Here is a 24,151-nt window from a genome sequence, read left to right on the forward strand (position 1 = left end):
GTGGCAGCAATAAGTGACTGCAAACAGGTGTTACTTAGCTCTATAACCCTATACCTTTCAATAACTTTATTTACTACTGCCAGGCTGCTTGTCCAACATCCAGCTTAGATTGAGCTGCATTTAGAGGGATGCCACAAAATAATCTTCCACCATTAATAAGCTATTATCCCACATTGCACCTCAGCATGCTGATGAAGCTTCAGCTTGATTCTAACTTTGTATTCTCTCTCTGTTAACATCGCCCACATTACCCATCTGCTGCTAATACTCTCAACTACACAAATCACTCTGTTCTTCCTTATTGCTTGACAACTTTGTCTTTAACTTCCAGACCTTCCAATTTACATTTCCCAGTAGTTTTTTTTTGTAGCCTCATTCCTGCAGAATTAGATAAATGAGAGATTGGGATTTGTACATTTCTGATAGCAGCCTTGCATGTTTTAATCTTTTTTGTGCTGATGAACTCATAAATGCTCTAACTGTTTAAAGTTAAATTATTGTGGTTTCATGCCTCTTTTTACGTGAACTCATTTCCTGACTGATGACTTGTATGTAACAGCTGATTAAGAATAAATTCCATTGTTGTTGCTCACTTTTTTTAGGGCTGTGAGCCAAGCTATAATCTTATTTGTTAAATTCTGCCCTTTAAATGTTTTTTTTTTAAAAGTAATAGGCATAGCCAAGTGATTTCCACATTTTGAATCACCTTGTGTATTATTTACATTCAGTTATCATACGAAGTAACATACCCAAAATGCTTGAAGAACTTAAGAGGTCAGGCAACATCTATGAAAGGGTATACAGAGTTGATGTTTCGGGCCGAGACCCTTCATCAAACTAAGTGTCTATGATTTGGGTGCAGAAGTGGACCAGTAACTCTGTCAAGCTTGTTCTGCCTTTCTTAAAGACTATGGCTGATTAGACTGTAACCTCAAATCCTCATTTTAGAATCAGAATCAGGTTTATTGTCACTGGCTTGTGTCGTGAAATTTGTTAACTTTACATCTCTTCTGGTAATCTTTTTGGTCCTTCATTATTTGCTGTTAAAATATATAATCATTCTGCTTCCCCTGCTCAGAGAGGAAGATTTTTCATGGCACTCTATTAGAAAATAGTTTACCTCCTGTTTCATAAATGAGTGACCCTTGTATTTTAAGATTTGCCTATTCAAGACACTTCAGGATCTTTTTTTTTTTGGTTTCAAATCACATTTCACCCTTTTAAAGTCCTCAAGTTAAAGATTAAAGATGCTATACATGGTACATCATGGGTGTTTCACAATGATCTGATTTAACTAAAGCATAACCTGCTTGTTGGCATTAATTTCCCTTGAATATAATGTAACATTCTATTTCTTCCAGTGCCTGGATGTTTGCCTTTTGTGAATCATACACCTGTGCTCTTGGATCCCATTGCAGTTAGCTCTATTTGCAGGATCTTTGCCTGCTTAACCAATCTATATCAGTTTATCACCATCTAATGTTTATTTTCCCACCATCATCATGGCATCATCATCAAATTAGTAATCATAACTTGAGTACCTTCAACCTTGTCATTTATATAAATTGTTAAAATCCTCTGAGATTTTAGAACTGATCTCTGTGACACACCACTAATTACACATCTTGCCAAGTGGAGAGAAAAAAATAATTTATAATACTTTTGTTTCCTGCTAGCCAGCCAGTATTTTACCCACACAAGAGATGTTACCTTCTGTTCTTGAAGCTTTTGTTTTCAAGAATGATTTTTGGACATCTATTGTGCAGGTTACTTTCAAACTCCCATTTATTTAGCAGGGGGTTGGGAAGAGCATGGTGTAGCTGCTGTAAATTGCAGTTAAATAGTCTTCTGCGAGAGATTTTTCAGCAGTCTTTAATCCTTCAATTTTATTTGCAGTTGCTTGCTGTGTTAGTTTAACAGCTTAAATTGTATTTGATTCATCCTGTTTTTAGCATATTTGCATGAAGTTCGCAACACATATTTTGTAGGAACTTGAATTTGGGAGCCCAGCAGGAATAGTTTCATTTGTATCAAATATCAGCTTTCTTCAAGGTTCAACTCCATCAGCAAGTATTGCAAATAGTTTAAACATGGAAGGTTTTGTAATTTATCTTTTCCTTTATCCATGATTCTTAAACTATCTCTGTGCAGTGATTGGGAACAGAAATTTGCTTGACTCATCTTCCTCTTTTTGAAGCACATTGACACTTTCTCTTTCTAACCACCACCCCATCCCTATCCTTTTTTAGCCTAACATGTATTTTTATATAATAAAACTACAAAATGTCAGAAATACTTCCAAGATGAAGATAAAAATGGGTGCTATAATTTTGTCTCCTTGATCTAAATAAAAATTTGCACCTGAAACTATGATTTGAAGTATTCTTCTGTATATTTAGCAATCAAATCAAGTCACTTTTTATTCTCATTTCAACCATAATTGCTGGTATAGTACAGGCAGTCCCCAGGTTACTGTTCTGAGTCCGTCTTTAAGTCGGATTTGTATGTAAGTCGGAACAAGTACATCTGGTATTATTTAGCGTCAGTTAGTGAAATGTTTGTCTTAGTATATGGTATATATTTTACCTTTCTATGCATAGAAAACATTTAAGAAACGTATGTATTCCAATAATTAAACCACTGCTTTGCTTAGTAATAATTGTAGTTTTCATTGTGGCAGGCCCTTTCACATGCTCCATTAAAATTGTTCCGATCGTTGACCGACTGTAGCCTAACGCTTTTCCAATGACCGATGGCGTTTTACCTCTTTCCAAACGCTTTATTATTTCCATTTTATTTTTAATCGCGATTGCTTCCCGTCAACGGGACAGAGACACTGCAGGTGGCAGGTACCGAGCTCTGCTGGCTCCCAAGGTCCGCTGGGTCCTAAGGACCACTGCACTGTGACAGGCTAAATGGGACAAGTGGGGGTTGTGCTGGGTTTGGGTATTTGATCCTCCACAATTTAAACTGGAGGTGGCAGTGTTTTTTATTACGAGGTCGAGTTGCGAGCTCGACATCAATTCGGCACGGATGGTACGGGAGTCACTGGATCAACGTCAACCTGGCACGGGAGGGGTCTGTCACTAAATCGAACACCAGAACCTCCATTTTCCAGCCCGGCACTGATCTCACTGCGCCACCAGCTGACCGAAACGGGGTGGTGTGGGGTCAGGGTGAATCTTGCTTAGAAAAATTTAAGCCAAATACAAAGTTAACCACTCAACACGGTGTCAATAGCGACGACTTAAAATGGCGGACGGCATTCTCCTTCCTCGGTTCGTAAGTATGAGTTGTCCGTAAGTCGGACGTTTGTAACTCGGGGACTACCTGTAGACAGTAAAAATGAGAGAATGTTTTTCAGGACCACGGTGCTATATGAAACAATACAAAAACTACACTGAACTATGTAAAAACAATACAGAAAAAACTACACTAGACTTACAGACCTACCCAGGACTGCATAACAAGATTAGACAATAGACAGTAGGTGCAGGAGTAGGCCATTCAGCCCTTCTATCCAGCACCGCCATTCACTGTGATCATGGCTAATCATACACGATCAGTACCCCGTTCCTGCCCTCTCCCCATATCCCTTGACCCCGCTATCTATAAGATCTCTATCTAACTCTCTGTTGAATGTATCCAGAGACTTGGCCTCCACTGCCTTCTGGGGCAGAATTCCACATATCCACCACTCTCTGGGTGAAAAAGTTTTTCCGCATCTCTGATCTAAATGGCCTACCCCTTATTCTTAAACTGTGGTCTCTAGTTCTGGACTCACCCATCAGCAGGAACGCTTCCTGCCTCCAGTGTGTCCAATCCCTTAATAATATATGTTTCAATCAGATCCCCTCTCATCCTTCTAAATTCCAGTCTATACAAGCCTAGTTGCTCCAATCTTTCAACATATGACAGTCCCGCCATTCCGGGAATTAACCTTGTGAACCTATGCTGCACTCCCTCTATAGCAAGAATGTCCTTCCCCAAATTTGGAGACCAAAACTGATTGAAAATTTAAGAAGGAACAAGATTTCCTGAAAAGTTTTGTAGGAATGAAGCTCTGGAAGGACAAAGTTGTAAGCCGCACAACGGCTAGGAAAATGAGGGGAATTGCTTAGAGCAGACGGCAGGGAAATAAATTAGATAATGGAACAGATGGAAATGCTCAGTGTATCACATGGGATCAGAAGATTTCCAACATGCCCCAAAACTACATCTTGGCAAAGGGTTGAGCTTAAGTTGGAGAAGTAAGACAATCAGATGCATGAACTGAATATAAGATGAAATGTAAAATATCTGTGACCTACCCAAAGTATGCTTACTGAGAAGGTAAAAATAAAAGGACCAAAAGCAGGCAAATTGATGCAGTTTGTAGCAGTTTACTAGAGAAATGAAAAAGATTTAACATTCTTACTGGAGACCATCTCCCCAGCATGACTTGACTTAGCAGTGACAAATGCCAGTTTATACAACCTACCAGGTTAATTACCCACTCCTGGGCCATCTTAAATGAAGAGTGGTGTAGCTCAAGGTCATATTCAGAAAGACCAAGCAATTCTTGAGGATCATAAAGGCCATAATCACTTAATCATTATTTAGTAAGGAGCAGAGTGATTGGCAGTACCCTTTTTGATATCAACTTTGTAGACTGCTTCAACTTGAGACAATATACTACTTTGTTGTTTAGAAATTTAGGGAATGGGTATTCGAAGGGCACTAGGCAGCTTGTATTTGAAAACCAAGCCCTCTAAGTATTCTTTTCATTGAACCCAATTTATATTTCTGCAAATCTTAATTTTAACTTACATAGAGGTGATTACTTTTCATTCAAATCATCCAGGTTCTGAGGAGATTGTATTTTCTGGTTTCATCTTAAAATTGGAAAAAAAAAGCAAGTGAAAAATTATTGTGTGACCTAAACTTTCACCTGCAGTTCTTTTAAAAGTTTTTGTACAAGTCTTGTCCCATTCCAAATAAAGAACTTCAACAATAAAATACTTGGAAACTGCATCTGTGTGCTTTGAGTTTAACATAAGTTTGTTAAAATTTATTTTCTAATACCTTTTACAGAGGTATTTTTGAATGTTCTCCCTTTAAATTAAGCACTATACTTTTTTTCTGGTGCATGACAATGCCTGCTTTAGGTAGGATATGCCTTGTATTAAAAAATTGCATTTCAAATCCATGTGGCAGCTGCCATTTAAAGATCTGAAACTTATTGTGCCAACTTAAACTGGCACGTGTAGCTTAAGTATTTTTGTTTATTTGTTTTTTTCACAAATGCAACTTGGAAAAGTTAGAAAACCTACAGCACAATACAGGCCATTTGGCCCACAATGCTGTGCCAGACATATATTTACCTTAGAAATTACTTAGGGTTACCTATAGCCCTCTCTTTTTTAGCTCCATGTACCCATCCAGGCGACTCTTAAAAGACCCCATCATATCCACCTCCACCACCATCACCAGCTGCTCATTCCACACACTCACCATTCTCTGCGTTTATAAAAAAAAAACTTACCCCTGACATCTCCTCTGTACCTACTTCCAAGCACCTTAAAACTGTGCCCTCTCATATTAGCCAATTCAGCCCTGGGAAAAAGCCTCTGACTATCCACACAATCAATGCCTCTCATCATCTTATACACCTCTATCAGGTCACCTCTCATCCTCTGTCGCTCCAAGAAGAAAAGGCAAAGTTCACTCAACCTATTCTCATAAGGCATGCTCCCCAATCCAGGTAGTATCCATGTAAATCTCCTCTGCAAGCTTTCTATAGTTTCCACATCCTTCCTGTATTGAGGTGACCAGAACTGAGCACAGTATTCCAAGTGGGGTCCGACCAGGGTTCAAAAGCTGTAACATTACCTCTCAGCTCTTAAACTCAATGCCACGGTTGATGAAAGCCAATTAACCTCAGAGTCAACCTGCACAGCTGCTTTGAGTGTCCTACGGTTTTGGACCCCATGATCTCTCTGATCCTCCACACTTACCATAAATATTATATTCTGCCATCATATTTGACCTACCAAAATGAAACACCTCACACTTATCTTGGTTGAACTCCATCTGCCAATTCGCAGCCCAGTTTTGCATCCTATCGATATCCTGTTGTAACCTCTGACAGCCCTCCACACTTTGCACAACACCCCCAACTTTGCGTCATCAGCAAATTTATTCACCCATCCCTCCGCTTCCTCATCCAGGTCAGTTATAAACATCATGAAGAGTAAGAGTCCCAGAACAGATCCCTGAGGCACACTACTGGTCACCGACCTCCTTGCAGAATATGACCTGTCTACAACGACTCTTTGCCTTCTGTGGGCAAGCCATTTCTGGATCCACAAAGCAAGGTCCCCTTGGATCCCACGCCTCCTTACTTTCTCAATAAGCTTTGCTTGGGGTACCTTATCAAATGTCTTGCTGAAGTTATTAAGGTGAAGTGTGATTAATTTCAGAATGAAGGACTTTTTAAATTTATTATACAGCAAAAATTTGACATAAGGTAAACAAGCAAAATTTTATTATTCAATGTTGATCTATTGAGTTTTTGGGTGATGATCCCAGGGTCACAGAACAGCTATCTGTGGGGTAATCAGCTTCTGTACTTTGAGCTTAATATTGGCACAGATTGAATCTTTGGATTTGAATCAATGATAAGATGTATAATTGTGCATTACATCACTTCCTCCACAGAATGCAAGATTGTTGGTTTGCACAATACTTCAGGATTTTAAGTTTATAAGTGGGACTATTAATTCCCAAGAAGGAGTTGGCCATTATCAGTGATGGCATTTTTGAATAGAATGCAATGCTATTTGCCATTTTGGAAGAGGATGTAAAAGCTCCTAGGTTCAATTTGAAGAGCAGGTTAAAACATCTCTGATTTAATTGCTTTGAAACAATCTAAGATTCAAAGTACATTTATTATCAAAGTAGATATGCTGTATACAACCCTGAGATTAGTCTTCCTGCAGGTAGCCATGGAAGAAACCTGTCCAAAGAAAACATCAAACACCCAATGCGCAAAAGGATGAATGAATTGCACAAACTGTGGAAAAAAAACAAGTGAATAACACAGAGAATATCAAACATCAAATCACAGAGTCTTTGAAAGAATCTAAGAATGTTAATTTTAATTCAGTTCAATTTAGCACTGTGTCATATATAAACTGCAGACCGCAGAGCCAGTCTGGCCCAATCAAAATCACGCAAAGTAGCAATAAAAAAGGAGTAACCAGAAACACACATAACATAAGCTGCAGAGTCTTCTAAAAACGAGTCCAAACTGCAGACCACACTCATCAAACCCTGCCCAGGACACAATGCTCTTGCCGTTTTTTCTGGCAGCAGCAAGCGAGAGGGAGATCAGTCAAACACAGGTAGAAGGTATTGGACACCTGCTCGCCTTTCATGCTCGTCCTCGTTGATTTCAGCCTTGCTTTATGATAGGTTCAATAGGTTGTTAGAGAATTGGAGCTGATCATTGTTTAGTGCTTCACCATTAGGCCACACACTTTGTTCTCAACCTCGCTTTTAACCATGACGAATTTCTTTGGAGAAAGCCAAAGCACCAGACCGTTCAGTTGGTCCAAAAACGCATTATCAAAATATAAATTACATGCTCTAATTGCACACCATTAGTGGCCATTAGTCACTAGCACCATTTTACATCTAAAATCGAAGGAAACCTTTGTTCAAACAATGGCAAATTATGTAACTTTCCTGTATGCCCTGATTTCCTGCAGGACCAAAGTGAGCAAGATTAGTTGGACTTATTGGACAAGTGTGTTGGACTTGATGATCTAACACATCAAATACCAGTTGGCTACTACCCCAATTTGTACCCTTCTTGCAGGTGATTAACAGGATCATCAAGCCTGCAGGGATTTACATAATATGTTGATAGTTTAACTGCTGATCAGTAAAAATCTAGATCAATTACATGAGAATAAATAGCTGTCTGTGACCATCCTAGATTTGTGTGATTGTAGCTGGTTTGTTCACAAATTTCCATTTCTATTGTTTCATCAATCCTGTTAATAGTTATCTGAGAGTTACCTAGTTATAATTAACTCCTGAACTTAATGATTTCAAGTAATTCGAACACTGTTGTTAACACCATTTTTCATACATTGCTACAGGGATTACACGTCAGCAGTTTTGTCTACGCAGTGTCTTGAGAAGTCCCGTGAGAGTGAAAATGCACTATATCCGTGTTCTGAATTGTAATAATAATATTGATTATCATTTTGATAAAGATGTTAGTATTTAGTGAAATGAGAATTGTAGTAGCAAGCTAATTTGTTTGGAACATGTGTTTTAAAATACATTTCAAATGATTGAGAGGAATTATGGGTTAAGAAGAGTCAATTTTTGTTTGGATTGGGGATAAGCAAAGAGAATTGCTTCCTACGGCACTTCTGTAGTGACCTGAATTTTGTGGGAAGCAACAAACGAATGGTGCCGGAAATTTATTACCCATAACATTTTGACCACTGACTTTCAAGAAGCTATTTAAAGAAACCAAACTATTTTATGATGTTCTCTACAGAGATCCAGTAAATAGAACAAGCAACAATGTATTTCTTTAACAAATCAATTAATTCTTAATGATTATAGAGTTTGAAATAGAAAGTGAAAGTTGAATTTTAATTTGATGCCAAAGTAATATAAAAAGTAAAGTAGAGGGAAAGGATGTTAGGATTGAGAAATTGGCAGGGAGTAGAATGTCAAGCCTTCACCAATACTTTTAAAATCTGAAGAGGTATGTAGAAGTTAATTTCCAGTGCTGGAACAGTTGCTTAGCACCGAGGTGTAAAATGCTTAGCACCAAGGTGTAAAATGCTGTTTAAAAAAATTGTTTCACTTCAGTGGATACACTCTCGACATGTGGCACATTTTTTGGGTGTTTGGTTAAACACATTTTCTCCCTTCTATAATGGCAAAAATGCTTTGAACAAATGAACAAAGAGCAGGGAAGCTTGGACAGGAGTTTCCTTGTATCTGTTAATCTGAATTTGTGTGTATGGCACTGGTTTACTGACTGGTTTTAATGTTGACCTAATGTTGTATATGTGGGATGTTTTCCCAGTGACTACAGTTTTCATGTGTTCATGGATTTCTTATTATTTGACTACTGTACGTTGTCACTGGTGCAGGTGGTTGGCAGGAGAATTCAGGGGAGAAGTTTGAGCATGTGAAACATGGGTTGCAGGTAAATAAGTGGAATGGATTATTTTGACTACGTATTCTGAGCGCTGGCATAAATTTCAAAGAGTTAAGTAGTCTTTGTTACAAGAAGCAATGAGAAGTTGCTCTCCTATTTATTTGGTAGCGGTGGTCATCTTGACTCTTATTGCAAAAACTGAGCTAGTAGTACATGAATATAATTTTAGATGTCAAGATGAATTGGTAAGCTGAAGACAACTTTTATGCTGATAAACTGAATCTATCCATTTAGTAGATTTTAAAATTTTAGTACTAAAGATTACTTGATTCCTCCCTTCATCTCTTCAGCTGCAGATGTTGACATCTTGCTCATATATGCTTGGAAAATACCTGTTGCTGTCCAGAAGTCAGCAAAATTACTGTAATCTGTGAGATTTTTGTTGGACTGCATGTGACATGTGTTACGGTATGTAGGAAAGGTGTGTTATCACCTGATGCGCCTTTTGTCCTTGATGTTTTGAGATATACATGCACTAAAGAAGTCACTTGATAGCGATCAGGAGAAAAAATACTAACTATTTTTTCAGTCCTAAACCTAAAATACTTAGCCCAATTACATTGCTTCTGCCATGACTTATTTTTGATCAGTTGAATAAGCTTCATCTAGAAATGGAACTGGAGTATTCCTCATTGCAGGGTCAATCACAGTATCAATTCCTTTGCCAGTGATCATAATCTTTTTTAAAGTTTTGATCCAGTTGCATTTGTTTTTGGCAATTATTTTTCAATAAGAAATTGAATTGGAAGCAGATTACTGCAAAAAGTGGAGAGGCTAGGAATTGTTAATTATCTTTAATTTGGGTTTTAAAACACTGAAAATTTTTAAGTGACAGAAAGTCAGAGGCATTAAGGGTTGTTCTCCTGTTGACTCCCATTGTCTAATACACCAGTGCAAATACTTTTCTGCATTCAAGAACACTCTTCTTGAACTAAAATGTTAAAATATGGTAGAACTAATGTGGCAAGGTGAGCAATGATGACTAGTGTAAATATTTCAGTAAAGTATATGATGATGTCAGCTGTCTTTCATTTGAGACTTTGCTCCTCAGCATTATAAGAATGATTTTATAGTAGAATGTGAATGTCCTTATCAGAAAGAAAAGATTTACCTCACCTTTGTTTGATTACCAATTAATACAGATTCAGTTTCAAAAGTGTTAATCTTTCACTACACCCTAGTCCACATTAGATATGTAGTCTGCTATAGAAATGAACAGAGAATTGGTTAAAACATTTTGGGGATTGAGAAGTTGAATCTCGTTAGAAGGAAGTTCTATCCAGTTCAACTGTGTTAAGCTCAAGTTTCTAGCATTTGAAATTTGTATTACCAGAATAACAAAATGTTGCAACTGAGATTGTTAAGGAGGTTCACTAATTTTTAGCTACAGAGCCGTTGAATTTTTCTTGCTCCAAGCCAAGGAATGTGGTGTGCGTTTCCAAATAATTACCATCCTTGGAAATAGCTGCCTAAAAGATTTTCGTTTTACACACAGATAAAAACGTGGCTACAAACTTTGTGCTGAAGAGGAACTATTCTGAGTCTCCTGGTAAGATATACTGTGTGTCTAATGTACAATGTAAAACATAGAAGAGCTACTCAACAAATTTATTCTTGGCTGCGGGATGCAGCAGGTGCATCATCTAGTAATTGGGCTTTTGAATGTGAAGAATATGTTGCTTTTTGAACAAATGTTTGAAGTCCCCTTGTCCTTTTTATCCACTTTTACATCTTACTTAACTGTCTCTTTGATTTTTGTAACTTGTATGCTGTCATTGTTGCATATATTTCATTCTATTCTTGCTAATCCTCTTTGTTGTTAAGTGGTGCCAGTTTACACTGGGGGCTTTATTCCAGTGTAAATTGTGCCAAAGGTATTATCAGTGTGAAATGGTCAAAACACCACAGTTGTGGTATAACAGTTCGCTTCCGATTAGAATACTGGTAGTGTCAATGTCTTTTCATTGCACTACTGGAAGACCTGAAGGGTTGCCTATGATGTTTCTTGGAAGCAGGTTTGCATCATGATACGGGCACATAATGCAAATTTTGTTTCCTGAACTATACTGTGCTTTGTGCATGCAGTTTGTACTGTGCGTTGCGCTGCTGTGATCTGCTGATGAAATGGTTCTGCTTTATGCCTGGAGAAATTTGGTTCAATTAAATTAACAAATACAACTTCAGTAATGGGCAAAGTCTTCTGCCATGCGATAATTAGAAATTATTTGATCATATTGGATGTATTCTTGGACACTATTATATAGCAACATTCATCAAGCAGCAGTTTCACTTCACTGTTTAATTAAAATTAAACATGGCCTGAAAACTGAGCAAAATTTTATAAGCATTTTATGCAGAAACGTAGAGATCATATTTTACTGTTTTCCACCCAAGTGCCCAAAAGGATGGCACTTCCATTTGAGAAAAATTTTGAAGTGTCTGGCTGGGGTCTGTCTATGATTTCTGTGTGCAAGTACATCAGTTATTTGTTTTAAATATGTACAGTATGTATACACAACTTTATATGTCTGTAATTTAAACCCATTTTCATAAGTGTTTCAGAGTCAGTAAAAAAATGTTTATTTCCTGTATCTAAACTGCTATATTGAAATCTGTGGAATGTTTTCTAAAATTGCTGTTTTTCACATTGGGATAATTGGTATGTTTTCAATAAAATGTAATTCCATGTTGCACAAGCTCTGTACAGCTTTATTTGATATGAAACTGAATGCTATAGTTTGTGTTGCATTTTTTCTTTATGTACTTTATTCCAGTAGCTGTTTTGTGGGGAGGGGGGACTTGCTTTGTTTTCAATGTGACGCTGTTCTCTATTGTCTGTCAGAAATTCTAAGTGAAACTACTGTTGCTGTTTGTTGTCACCATTCTTTTTAAGCCCTAAAACTACACCTGTAAGAGGATAATACTTTTGCTGTTAAATAATGCATCATAATTCCTGTACAACTTTGTTGGTATGTGATGTATAAACATTTGTTGGCCTTAAGAAGTGGTTGGAAACTGTCGTCTTATGTTACAGTGACCTTTCTGCTTTCATCTATGATAGCCTATTTTGGATTATCGTCACTAATTTCTGGATTATCGTCACCTATTTAAGACTTTCAATTCGAGGCTCTGCAACTTTGAAGTTAGAAAATTGTCATTCTGTGCTTTTGATTCTTGGCCCTCCATTCTGGATTGATCTTTATTCTTTGGCTAGATTGTTGAGCACAGATTTGGAAACTTTGACACCATTTTCACAGTTTTTTGATGGATGTGAATTCAAGTTCTCTGCTAGATTTATTTTTATATGAAAATTTGTTTTCTGATTTTACTACTGACTTTTTTGTTTCACTGAATAACTGAGAGAAGCCATCCCTATTAATGACTTATGGAAAGTTGTTTTTTAAAGCAGAGCAGTATTGGTACCCAACGTTCCCAACCACTGAAGTCAGGCTAACTGGCCTATAATTTTCTTTCTTCTGCCTCCCTCCCTTTTTAAATAGTGGAGTAGCATTTGCAGATTTCTAGTAGTCCAAAACCATTCCAGAATGTAGTGATTCTTGAAAGATGCCTTCAGAATCTCTTCACCTGTCTCCTTCAGTACCCTGGGGTGTAGTCCATTTAGTCCTGATGACTTACCTACCTTCAGACTTTTCAGTTTCCGAAGCACCTTCTCCTTAGTAATAGCAACAACACTTACTTATATCCCCTGACACTCTCACATTTCTGGCATTCTGCTAGTGTCTTCCACAGTGAAGACTGACACAAAATACTTATTAAGTTCATCTGCCATTTCTTATCCCCCCCTTTAGGACCTCTCCAGTGTTATATTGCAGTGGTTTGATATCCACTCTCATCTCTCTTTTATTGTTTATCTACTTGACTGAAAAATCTTTTTGTATCTCTTTAATACTATTGGCTGTCTTACTTTCATATTTCGTCTTTTCTCTCATTATGGCTTTTTAATTGACTTCTGTTGCTTTTTCAAAGGTTCCCACTCCTCTACCTTTCCACTAATTTTTGCTATATTATATGCTCTCTCTTTCACTCTTATGCTGTTTTCGACTTCCCTTGTGAGCCAAAGTTGCCTCATCCTCCCTTTAGAATACTTCTTCATCTTTGGGATGCATCTTTCCTGTGCCTTCCGAATTGCTCCCTTTGCTGTTCTGCCATTATCCCCTCTAGTGCCCCTTTCCAATCAACTTTGGCCAGCTCCTCTCTCATGCCTCTGTAATTCCCTTTACTTCATTCTAATACTGGTACATCCAATTTTAGCAGCAGCTTCTTAAGCTGCAAGGCAAGTTGTATCACATTATGATCATTGTCTTCTAAGGGTTTTTTAATCTTAAGTTCCCTAATCAAATATGCGTCATCACCTAACACCCAATCCAGAATTGTCATTCCCCTAGTGTGCTCAACCACTAGCTATCCTAAAAAGCCATGTTGTAGGCATTCAACAAATTTCCTCTCTTGGGACCCAGCACCAACCAAATTTTCTCCAATTTACCTGCAAATTGAAATCTCCTCATGACTATCGCAACATGCCTTTTCTATATCCTGTTGTAATTTGCAGCCCACATCCTGGCTACTGTTGAGAGGCCTGTATATAATTCCTATCAGTGCCTTTTTACCCTTGCAGTTTCTTAACTCTACCCACAAGGATTCTACATCTTTTCTGATCCTATGTCACCTCTTTCTAATGATTTGACGTAATTTTTTTTACCAATAGAGACACCCCATTCCCCTCTGCCTATCTGCTTATCTTATTTTGGATACTGCTGATCCAATTTTTATCTTTGGATGTTGAACTCCTAACTATGATCTTTCAGCCACAACTCAGTGATGCCTACATCATACCTGTCACTCTCTAACTGCGCCACAATATCATCTACCTTATTCTGTATACTGCATGTATTCAAATATCTTTGTTGATTTTGGTGCCCTGTTAAACTTTAATTCATCCCAGTGACAGCAATTTGCCCTATAGTCTGCCTGTTCTTCCTCAGTCTCACTACACGCTGCATTTAGTTGTGTACCAGCTGCTCCATTCTTCGCCTTATCATTCCAGTTCCCGTACCCCTGCCAAAGTAGTTTACAGCTTTAGCAAACTTTCCCACAAGGATATTGGTCCCCTTCAAGTTCAGGTGTAACTGTCCTTTTTGTTCAGGTCATGCCTTCCCCAGAAGAAATCCCTGTGATCCAGAAGCCCTGCCCCCTGCACTAATTCTTCAGCCACACAAAGGATCACCAGGATTATACTTGGATAACCCTGGTTATGCAGTCGGGATTGTTGTACGAAAAGTTGAACAAGTTAGGTCTGCTGTAGTTACTATACTGGAATTTAGAAGTATGAGGTGACCTGATTGAATATTCTTAGTGAGTCTGACAGGGTAAATGCTTGGATATTTTTCCATGTAAGAGAGATTACATAGTTCTAAAATTAAGGGGGTGCCCACTTAAGGCAGAGCGGAAGTAGATTTTCTTTGAAAGTATGGAATCTGTGTAATTCTAGTCCCTAAAATAACCTCCAGGCTCAATCCTTGTATTAAAAACTGAACTAGTATTTTTTTTCAAGTCAGTAAGGAATGAAAGATGATGGAGAGTAGGTGGGAAATTGAAGTTGAGAAAAATAGGATCAGCCTATATCTTGGATGGTAGGCCTTGTTCAAGGAACCAAATGGTCTTCTATTTATTATTGTCTTTGGAATAGAATAGACAGGATTATCCATGAGAACATTTTTTTAAGGAATTCTGGCTTATTTGAATTCTTTTCAGTGTCCATCGTAACATGAGATTGAGTAGTTTTGAGTTGGGAGTTTATGGACATTCACACCAAAATACCTACCATACAATTAACTAAAATGTCTAATTAAGCTACAGCCAGCATAATATCTCCATTTCCCTCATTCTCTGTACATTGTTATGCCTACCTAAGAGCCTCTTAAATGTCTTTCTCATATTTTTCTTCACTACTAACCCTGGTAATGCATTCTGGGCACCCTCTACTGTCCAGAAAAAGTAATTTTGTGCCAGTTATTCACTGCACCTTTTTTTTTGCTGCCTTCCTAGAGTGTTTGACTGGGTGAAAGCAGCTTTTAAGTGATAGCCAGGTGCACCTGCAGTTCCTGTGAGCTTAAAACTTAGCTCCATGATCAAACAGAACACTTCAAAAATTCACTTGAACATCCATTATATACAGCGTTTATATGTAAGTGTGCCATTATGCAACTATTGGTTGAGAATTTTGAAGAAGCAGCCACATATTAAGTATAGTCAGTCCTGTGGATTATGGTTGTGGAGTGTTTCCATTCTCTAAATTGTCTCTTTTTATAAAAAGTAATTGAGTTATTTTCCTCTTAGATGTTGTAAATCAAAGATGAGGCAAAATCAGATAGTCCTTTAACTGTGATCCTTTAAATGTTATTGTGGCCTTACTCTTTTGACAAATAATTAAATCATTGACACAGTTTTGAATTGCACCCTGTTACCAATTTAGCTCTGTGGTTTACATTATTTGAAAGTGTCTAGTCAGACATTACTCAACACGATTGTTATCACATACTGGAAATTACATGGCTGATTTGCAAACAAGTCAAAAAAATTTAAATTTTGAAATTCTAAAATTATTGAGTCATTCACTGTGCAAGGATTGATGAATTTGAATATTATTTCCCCTAATAATTATTTGCTTGTGATTTTAAAAATGAAGCTAGTATGATAAAACCTGCCCTGGGTATAACAGTGACCACACAAAGAGAATGATCTTTTACAGTTTTTATGCTCATTCATAAGTCCAAGGTTCAGGTAGATAATACTGCTTACAAGTTTTACTTGTATCTGTAGTTTGGTGAAGATTATTTTCAGTTAAAGAAACACACACACAATTTCATTTGTCCTGAAGGCCCAGCTTTTGCTTTGGATTGATAGGAAACTGGGTTGGAATGGTGGCTTTTTCTTCTGTTCATTTGAATCATGCCTACCTTTTACTCAGTTTTGTTTAGGCAAATTTTCTCCATGAGCCTAACAGTGGTTCGTATCATAAAAATTTAAGTTGATCCAACATCCATAGTCATTAAAAGTGAGGATTCCAGATTTGTAGTGTACTTAGTGTAGAAGAAAGTGTTACCTGACAAGCTTTAAGTGGTCTACCTCTAATTTTAGCAATTATAATCCTTATTCTTGTGCTGCCACAAATGGAAGTAGTTGATCTGCATTTGTTTCTCAGAGATGTTCTTTAGAATGTTTTGATTAGATCAATTACCAAACTCGTAAACTCAAGGCAATAGAAATTAAATTCAGAGACAATCTTGAATTTAAGCTCAATTGATCCTGGTTTTATTCAAATAAATCAGTTATATCTCAATCAAAATCAATTTTTGTAGGCCAAATTCCATTAATAATTTCAACTGGTTTTGTAGCTATTCCCTAGCTATTAGTCATTAATATACCTGGACACACTTAATTCTTTTGTTCCTGCACATCCCTTAGTTACTCCCTATTTCAACGTGAAATTTTTCTGCTTCAAGGAGAGTGGATCCCTTACATCCCCTCCCCTACCTCCCATAAACACCCGACATGTCTCTGTGAACTCTGATTCTGGTATGGTCCTGTAGCAGGGTTTCAACCTGAAACATTGACTCATGCCTTTTGCCTCCACAGATGGTGCTTGACCTGAGTTCTTCCAGCATTGTTTAGTGTTCCAGATTCTAATGTCTGTAGTCTTTTGTCTTACAATCATGAAATTACCTGTCATCTTTTTATTTTGCTTAGTTATGTGTTTATTTGCCTGTTGCTTTGTGATTCTCCTTTCTCCTAATGTGCCTCCAAAATAGAAATTATCTGTAAACTTGGACATTCGTTTGTCATTTCCCACCAGTCAGAGTATTGCCCTTTCTGTGTGACTTTGTAACAAGTTGTAAATCCATCTCACACTACCTGCATTTTTCATATGTTGTTCCAATTCAAAGTATACCACCGCAAAAAATGAAAATAAATGAGCAAACATGAAATTCTCCAGAAAAATAATAACTTAATTGCTGATATGCCTTAATAAAATTCTGTTAATTTTTTTCTTTTTTCCCTCTTCACCTTCTAGTGTCATCGTGTATAACCACTTATAAGAAGACTCCTCCACCAGTTCCACCGCGAACCACATCTAAACCATTTATTTCAGTTACAGTCCAGAGCAGTACAGAATCGGCACAAGACACATACCTTGACAATCAGGACCACAAGAGTGACATCAACAGTCAATCTGGTCTCAGCAATTCTTCAGACAGCTTGGATAGTGCCAGAGCTCTGAACAGTACTAAAACAGGAAGCGTCAGTGCTCTGGTTCGTGAACAGTCAGAGAGCCAACATCGAAATGCTACAGTGACATCTGAGAAGGGATCACTCGTCAGTGAGGATCCAAAATTGGAAACTCCCCCAAAGAGAAAGCTTTCTTCGATTGGAATACAGGTAAAGTCTGGCAGATAGTTTACAAGTCAGAATTGCAGCAATTAATTTCTTTTTGCAAATTCAGAAAGGTGTTTTCAAGCTGTGCACTATGTAGCTAAACCAATAAAATGGGTCATGAAAAGAGAAAATATCAGAAGCATTCAACAGACCAGGCAACAGAATAAAAATTTCCAGTCAAAGAGCTTTCACTAGAGCTAGGAAGGAAAGAAGTTTCAAGTTACAGAGGGAGTTGGGTGAGAGATGAAGTCTGGTCTGAGTCCTATCTACCCCTCTTGTTCAAATTAAATTTATTATCAAAGTACATACAGTGTATAGGCAATAGACAATAGGTGCAGAAGTAGACCATTCGGCCCCTCGAGTCTGCACCGCCATTCTGAGATCATGGCTGATCATTCACTATCAATACCCAGTCCCTGCCTTGTCCCCATATCCCTTGATTCCCCTATCCATCAGATATCTATCCAGCTCCTTCTTGAAAGCATCCAGAGAATTGGCCTCCACCGTCTTCCGAGGCAGTGCATTCCACACCTCCACAACTCTCTGGGAGAAGAAGCTCTTCCTCAACTCTGTTTTAAATAACTGACCTCTTATTCTCAATCCATGCCCTCTGGTACTGGACTCTCCCAACATCTGGAACATATTTCCTGCCTCAATCCTATCAAATCCTTTAATTATCTTAAACGTTTCAATCAGATCCCCTCTCAATCTCCTCAATTCCAGCGTGTACAAGCCCAATCTCTCTGCGTAAGACAGCCCTGCCATCCCAGGAATCAACCTAGTGAATCTACGCTGCACTTCCTCAATTGCCAGAATGTCCTTCCTTAAACCTGGAGACCAAAACTGTACACAATATTCCAGGTGTGGTCTCACCAGGGCCCTGTACAAATGCAAAAGAACATCCTTGCTCTTGTATTCAATTCCCCTTGTAACAAAGGCCAACATTCCATTTGCCCTCTTCACTGCCTGTTGCGCTTGCTCATTCAAGTCATGTTACCATATACAACCCTGGGATTTGTTTTCTTGAGGACTTGCAGAGTAAGTCAAGGAAGGACAAAAGAATCAATAAATGACCACAGCAGCCTGAGTGTTCAACCAGTGTGCAAAAGACAACAAACTGCAAATACAAAAGAGAAGGCAGAAATAATAAATAATAATAATAATAATAATAATAATAATAATAATAATAATAATAATAATAAATAAGCATAACTTCCAAGAACTTGAGATGGAGAGTCCTTGAAAGTAAGTTTAGAGGTGGTGGGAACAGTTCACTATTGGGATGAGTGAAGTTATCCATTCTGGTTTGAGAGCTTGATGGTTGAGGGGTGATAACTATTCCTGAACCTGGTGGTATAGGCCTTCAGGCTCCTGTATCACCTACTTGATGGCAGCAGCGAGAAGAGGGCATGGTCTGCGTGGTGGGGACAGTACTCTGTGTAGATGTGCTCTGTGGTTGTGAGGACTTAACCATGATCTAGAAGGCTGTATCCACCACTTGTAGGATTTTCTATTCAAGAGTACTTGTATTTCCATACCAGGCCATAGCAACGAGTCAATATACTCTCCACTGATCTATTGAAATTGGTCAAAGTTTTAGCTGTCATGCTGAATCTTAGCAAACTTATAAGGAAGTAGAGGCAGTGCTTTTCTTTTTTCGTAATTGCACTCGTGTGTTTGCCCCAGGACAGATCCTCTGAAATGATAACACCAAGGAATTTAAAGTTGCTCTCCCACTCCACTTTGGATATCCCAATGAGGAATGGCTCATGGACCTCCAGTTTCTCCTCCTGAAGTCAATAATCAGCTCCTTGGTATTGCTGACATTGAGTGAGAGGTTGTTTTTGTGGCACTACTCAGCCAGGTTTTCAGTCTTTCTTCTATATGCTGATTCGCCACCACCATTGATTAAGCCTACGACAGTGGTGTCATCAGCAAACATACTGTAAATGTATTGGAGCTGTGCTTCGCCTCACAATCATAACTATAAAGTGAGTGGAGCAGTGGGTTAAGCACACAGCCTTGTGGTGCATCTGTGCTGATAGAGATTGTGGAGGAGATGTTGTTGCCAATCTGAACTGACTGAAGGAAATACAAGTGAAGGAAATCGAGGATCCAGTTTCACAGAGGTATTGAGGCCAAGGCCTTGAAGTTTATTGAATAATTTTGAGGGATGATGGTATTAAATGCTGAGCTATAGTCAATGAAGAGCATCCTGATGTATGCATCTTTGCTATCACACTCGTCTATGACTACTTTTATGGTCCATGACATCCATAGTGTATACATTCAGATATTCTGAGTCCACCGACTCGATACAATCCTACAGCCTTTCCTCTGCAACAACCACTTTGTTATCTTTATATCTGGAGCCTTGCTCTTTAGCTCCTCCCTGTATGCTGGTAGGACAACCAAGTGATCAGAATACCTGAAAAGTGAGTGGTCCAGGCATGGAATAGTAGGCATTCCTTATCGTTGTACAGCAGTGGTCGAGTGTGTTGGAACCCCTAATGCTGCAGGTTATATGCAGATGATAATTGGGAAGAGATTTCTTCAAACAAGCCTGATTGAATTCCTTGACAGTGATTTGAAATGCATCAGGGTGGGCTGTTCCTTGTTTGGTAATGGCAGTAGTCACCATCTCAGTGCCTGATTAATGTTGCCTTTTGGCGATATATAAACACGATCAGGATTATGGTTGAGAGCTCTTGTTAAGTAGAACAGTCAGCACTTAATTGTTCGAGGCTCTAGGTCGGGGGAACAAGAATGCGACAAGACCGCCGCATCTAAGCACCATGAAAAGCTTATCATGAGAAACAGACCCCAGCTTTTGCTTTCTTTAAATCAGCAGTCCAGTCCATCCTGTGTATTAAGAATTCTTGTTTCCTGATATATTAAGAAAACGCTGGTCATACTTTTTTTAAATTTCAGATTTCTAATCTTCAAATATAATTTACAGTGCAAGACGTTCTTGATCTAAATTCTGTCAGATATATGGGCCTCCCACATGCCGGTTCCTGTACTTGTCTGCCACAAATGTTATGTTACAGGCATTTAAACTATTTCCTGTATAGCTTCAGCTCCTCTCTGAAGGACATTGTGGAAACCACAGAGTGTAAAATGTTGTGGCATTTAATTTCTGTTTGATGCGGATTCTATTTTTTTTCCTACTCTTTCAGTTACAGCTGTTTCTTAAGCATTTATATGAATATTTTTATTCTTTTGTTTAACAAAGTGAATCTACATGACATAAATTGATTACGTAGAAAGTATTTCAATCCCATACAGATGCTTTCATTGTTTGAGTGCTTCCTTCCTGCCTGGGTGTATTAAGACATTTGTGCTGCTCCTTTTCTGCCACCATGTATATATATATATTTTTTTGTTTGTTTTCGTCCCTATCCAGTCATGAATTTCCATTGGCGCCAGGATTTGGCCTTGCTAATGCAGATTCACAAATTTTAATACAGTTTGAATAAATTGGAAAAACCTGAGGCACTGTGAAATTTTAGATTTTGGTTATTAAATGGTAAGAGCCAATTATACAAGAAATTACTCTTTTCATTTTTCGTGCCAGTAATATTACTCTTCTCTGAGCAAGAGCCTGTACCTTTTTGGAGTTCTACTTTATACTCAGTAAACCAGATGGTACCTTGTTTTTAGAAGCACAATAATACTGTTGTTTGATTAGTAAGTACAAAGAGGTTTTAGATGTGGATCAATGTAAAAATGGCACCATGACAAGTACATTGAAGTTCTGTGGTGACTTTTCACTTAAAAAGTCTCTTGGTAAATTTGAATTGGTGGTGGCATCCGTCGGTCTCGAGAGACTATGGATCTGTGCCTGGAGTTTCCAGGGCGCAGGCCTGGGCAGGGTTGTATGGGAGACCGGCAGTTGCCCAATCTACCCTCTCCACGCCACCGATGTTGTCCAAGGGAAGGGCACTAGGATCCATGCAGCTTGGCACCGGTGACGTTGCAGAGCAATGTGTTGTGAAGTGCCTTGCTCAAGGACACAAACACGCTGCCTCAGCTGAGGCTCGAACCAGTGACCTTCAGGTTACTAGTCTGATGCCTTGCCCACTAGACCACGCGCCAACAAATTTGAATTATAAAGTGTAATTTAACCCAATTTGACTCAAAACTGGCTTGTCCGACAACATCTATTTAATTGAAGATTGGAAATCAGAGATGAAACAGCCTTGCAAAAAATTTCTTCAGAGATCATTTGAACACTGTATTAATTTTGGTAATGCACATTGATTTTTCTTTTTTTATAGTTAGCAATATTTCTTTCAGATGTTAGCATAAGGATTGTCTATGGGATAGGTTCAATTTTGCAGGATTTCCCATTCAGGTTAATTGAGGGCATCACTATTTGCCTTTGATGTTAATTATCTTCTATGCCAAAGATCCTAGTATACCAAAACTTATTTCTTGCTAGCCTCAAAAGCGCAAAATCCTAATATTTTCATCATCCTTCTTTTATCTTGCATTTTTCCTTATTTGTTGCTAATTATCAAGTAAGATCTTTCTCAGTAAGATGGTGGCACATGTGGTTGCAGCGGCATCTCCAAATCCAACCAGAGGTACAATTCTTCATCTTTTACATCTTTTTTTATGATCGTGATACATTGCTGCATATTAAAAACTGTAGGTCTACTCCATTAGTGAGTTGGTCAATAGGGGAGGAACTGGACTAGTTTCACACTGTGTTGCTCTCTGCTACAGAAAGGCGTCGGAGGCAGAGCGAGGTCTAACCTTTGATTGTCTTGGATGTTATTCCTGTGATCATGAGCCCCTGTTGGAAATTGGTAATGTAGAGTTTTGCAAGTCTGATTCACTGGCTTATTGACAAGACTGATGGCAGGAGTGCTGTGTGGCTTTGGTTGGGATGCGGACCAGGCCCTCATGCCTCAGGGTCACTTGTTGCAGCTGCCCAGTGGAGGTGATGCCGGACATGGTGTGGTGCGGTGGGCATCCATGCTGGATTAGTGCCTGGCCCCTCCTGCTGGTGCTGCCCTCCAGTGTTCACTCGGTGAAGACATGCAGGATTGCATTCATCTGCAGCTGCACTAGCACATGATGATCAGACTGCTGTAGACATCAATCTACAAGACATGACACTCAGGGACTTGAGCTATATTATTATTTTGTGTGACTGTATGTTTACTGCTATCAAAATTATATGTGTCTTGTGCTCTGTAGGAATGTGTGTACAATGTTTTGCACATTGTCCCTGGAGGAATGCTGTTTCGTTTGACTGTATTCATATATGGTTGAATAACAATTGAAATTGAAGATCAATGGAGCTTTTTTTTAAATCTGTCATCTTGAGATAAGTTATGCAGTCCAATTAATCTCAGTTCTTTCAAATCTTTACCTGGTCTTTGGTTTTCATTATGGTCATGTGCTTCTAAATTTTTTTATATCGGGAATAACTGTACACAATGCAAAATTTCATCTTTTCTCCCCCACTGCATTGTGTATATATTTTTCAACTATGCCTGAAAATAGTTATCCAAATATAAGCTTCCAAAATATAGGTATTGAAATTAAATGCTGGAAATCTGAAATAAAAGTTGAAAATGGTGAAAGATTCAGCTGATTGGACATCATCTGGGAGGAGGGAAACAAAGTTAATGTTTCAGATTGAAGACAAAGGGTTATCAAAGACAGTTCTGACAAGGGGTCTACAGCCTGACTCAAAATCTGTTTCTTTCCACAAAAGCTGCCTGTCCTGTTGAATGTTGTGCTTTTTGTGTGTAATAACTCTCTGGCAACATTGTTGATTGTTAATTGATCTGTTTTAATTGTGCAGATCTAGCTATTCTGACAGGATGTACTCAGGAAAAAATATAACAATGATATTTATCTATAAAAATGCAAACAAGAACATTGATACAAATGGAGATCTTCCTTAATTATTTGAAAAATGCATTGTTCTAATATTTAGAACATAATTGTGGGAAGAATGGAATAGACAAATACTGACTTTTGTTCATTATTTACATGGTGCAATTTTTTGCTTTTTAGGTTGACTCTTCCACAAACTTAACTAAGGAACAAGATTCTCAACTGATCAACAAGTTCCAGTCCATTGGAATACAAGTGGAAGACGAGTGGCAGTGAGTGTAATCGATTCATCTAAATGAATCAGTTTAACATCCTTCTTTAAACACAAATCTCTACCATGTGTGCACTTTTCACTTCTCCAGCCAATTGACCTACCGTTCATTGACCCCTGCTTGCACTGTTCTGTAGTCTAGAAGTATTCTGTTTAGATATGTTTGAGAATGTATTTTCGTTTTATTTCTGGTATGAAGATTTGCTTTATTGTGTATCCGTGTAATGTGGTTGCATTAGGACTGAAAGTTTAAAGTCATAATTATTGTTCATTGTCTTGTTACGTAACACAGTAAATTTATAAAAATAACACATTTTCAGCAATATTATTTACACATG

At 38.2% G+C, this 24,151-nt stretch overlaps 1 protein-coding gene across 1 annotated transcript in view; it reads left to right on the plus strand.

The window, feature by feature from the left end:
* dlgap4b (discs, large (Drosophila) homolog-associated protein 4b) overlaps positions 1-24,151 on the plus strand; it is a 120,319-nt gene that overhangs the window by 79,429 nt on the left and 16,739 nt on the right. The window contains exons 3-5 of the mRNA XM_059981199.1: positions 10,728-10,781; positions 17,325-17,689; positions 23,723-23,814. Coding sequence (XP_059837182.1) covers positions 10,728-10,781; positions 17,325-17,689; positions 23,723-23,814 — 511 coding nt within the window. The remainder of the gene's footprint in view (positions 1-10,727; positions 10,782-17,324; positions 17,690-23,722; positions 23,815-24,151) is intronic.

The sequence above is a fragment of the Hypanus sabinus genome, chromosome 9, assembly GCF_030144855.1.
Source record: "Hypanus sabinus isolate sHypSab1 chromosome 9, sHypSab1.hap1, whole genome shotgun sequence".
NCBI lineage: Eukaryota > Metazoa > Chordata > Chondrichthyes > Myliobatiformes > Dasyatidae > Hypanus > Hypanus sabinus.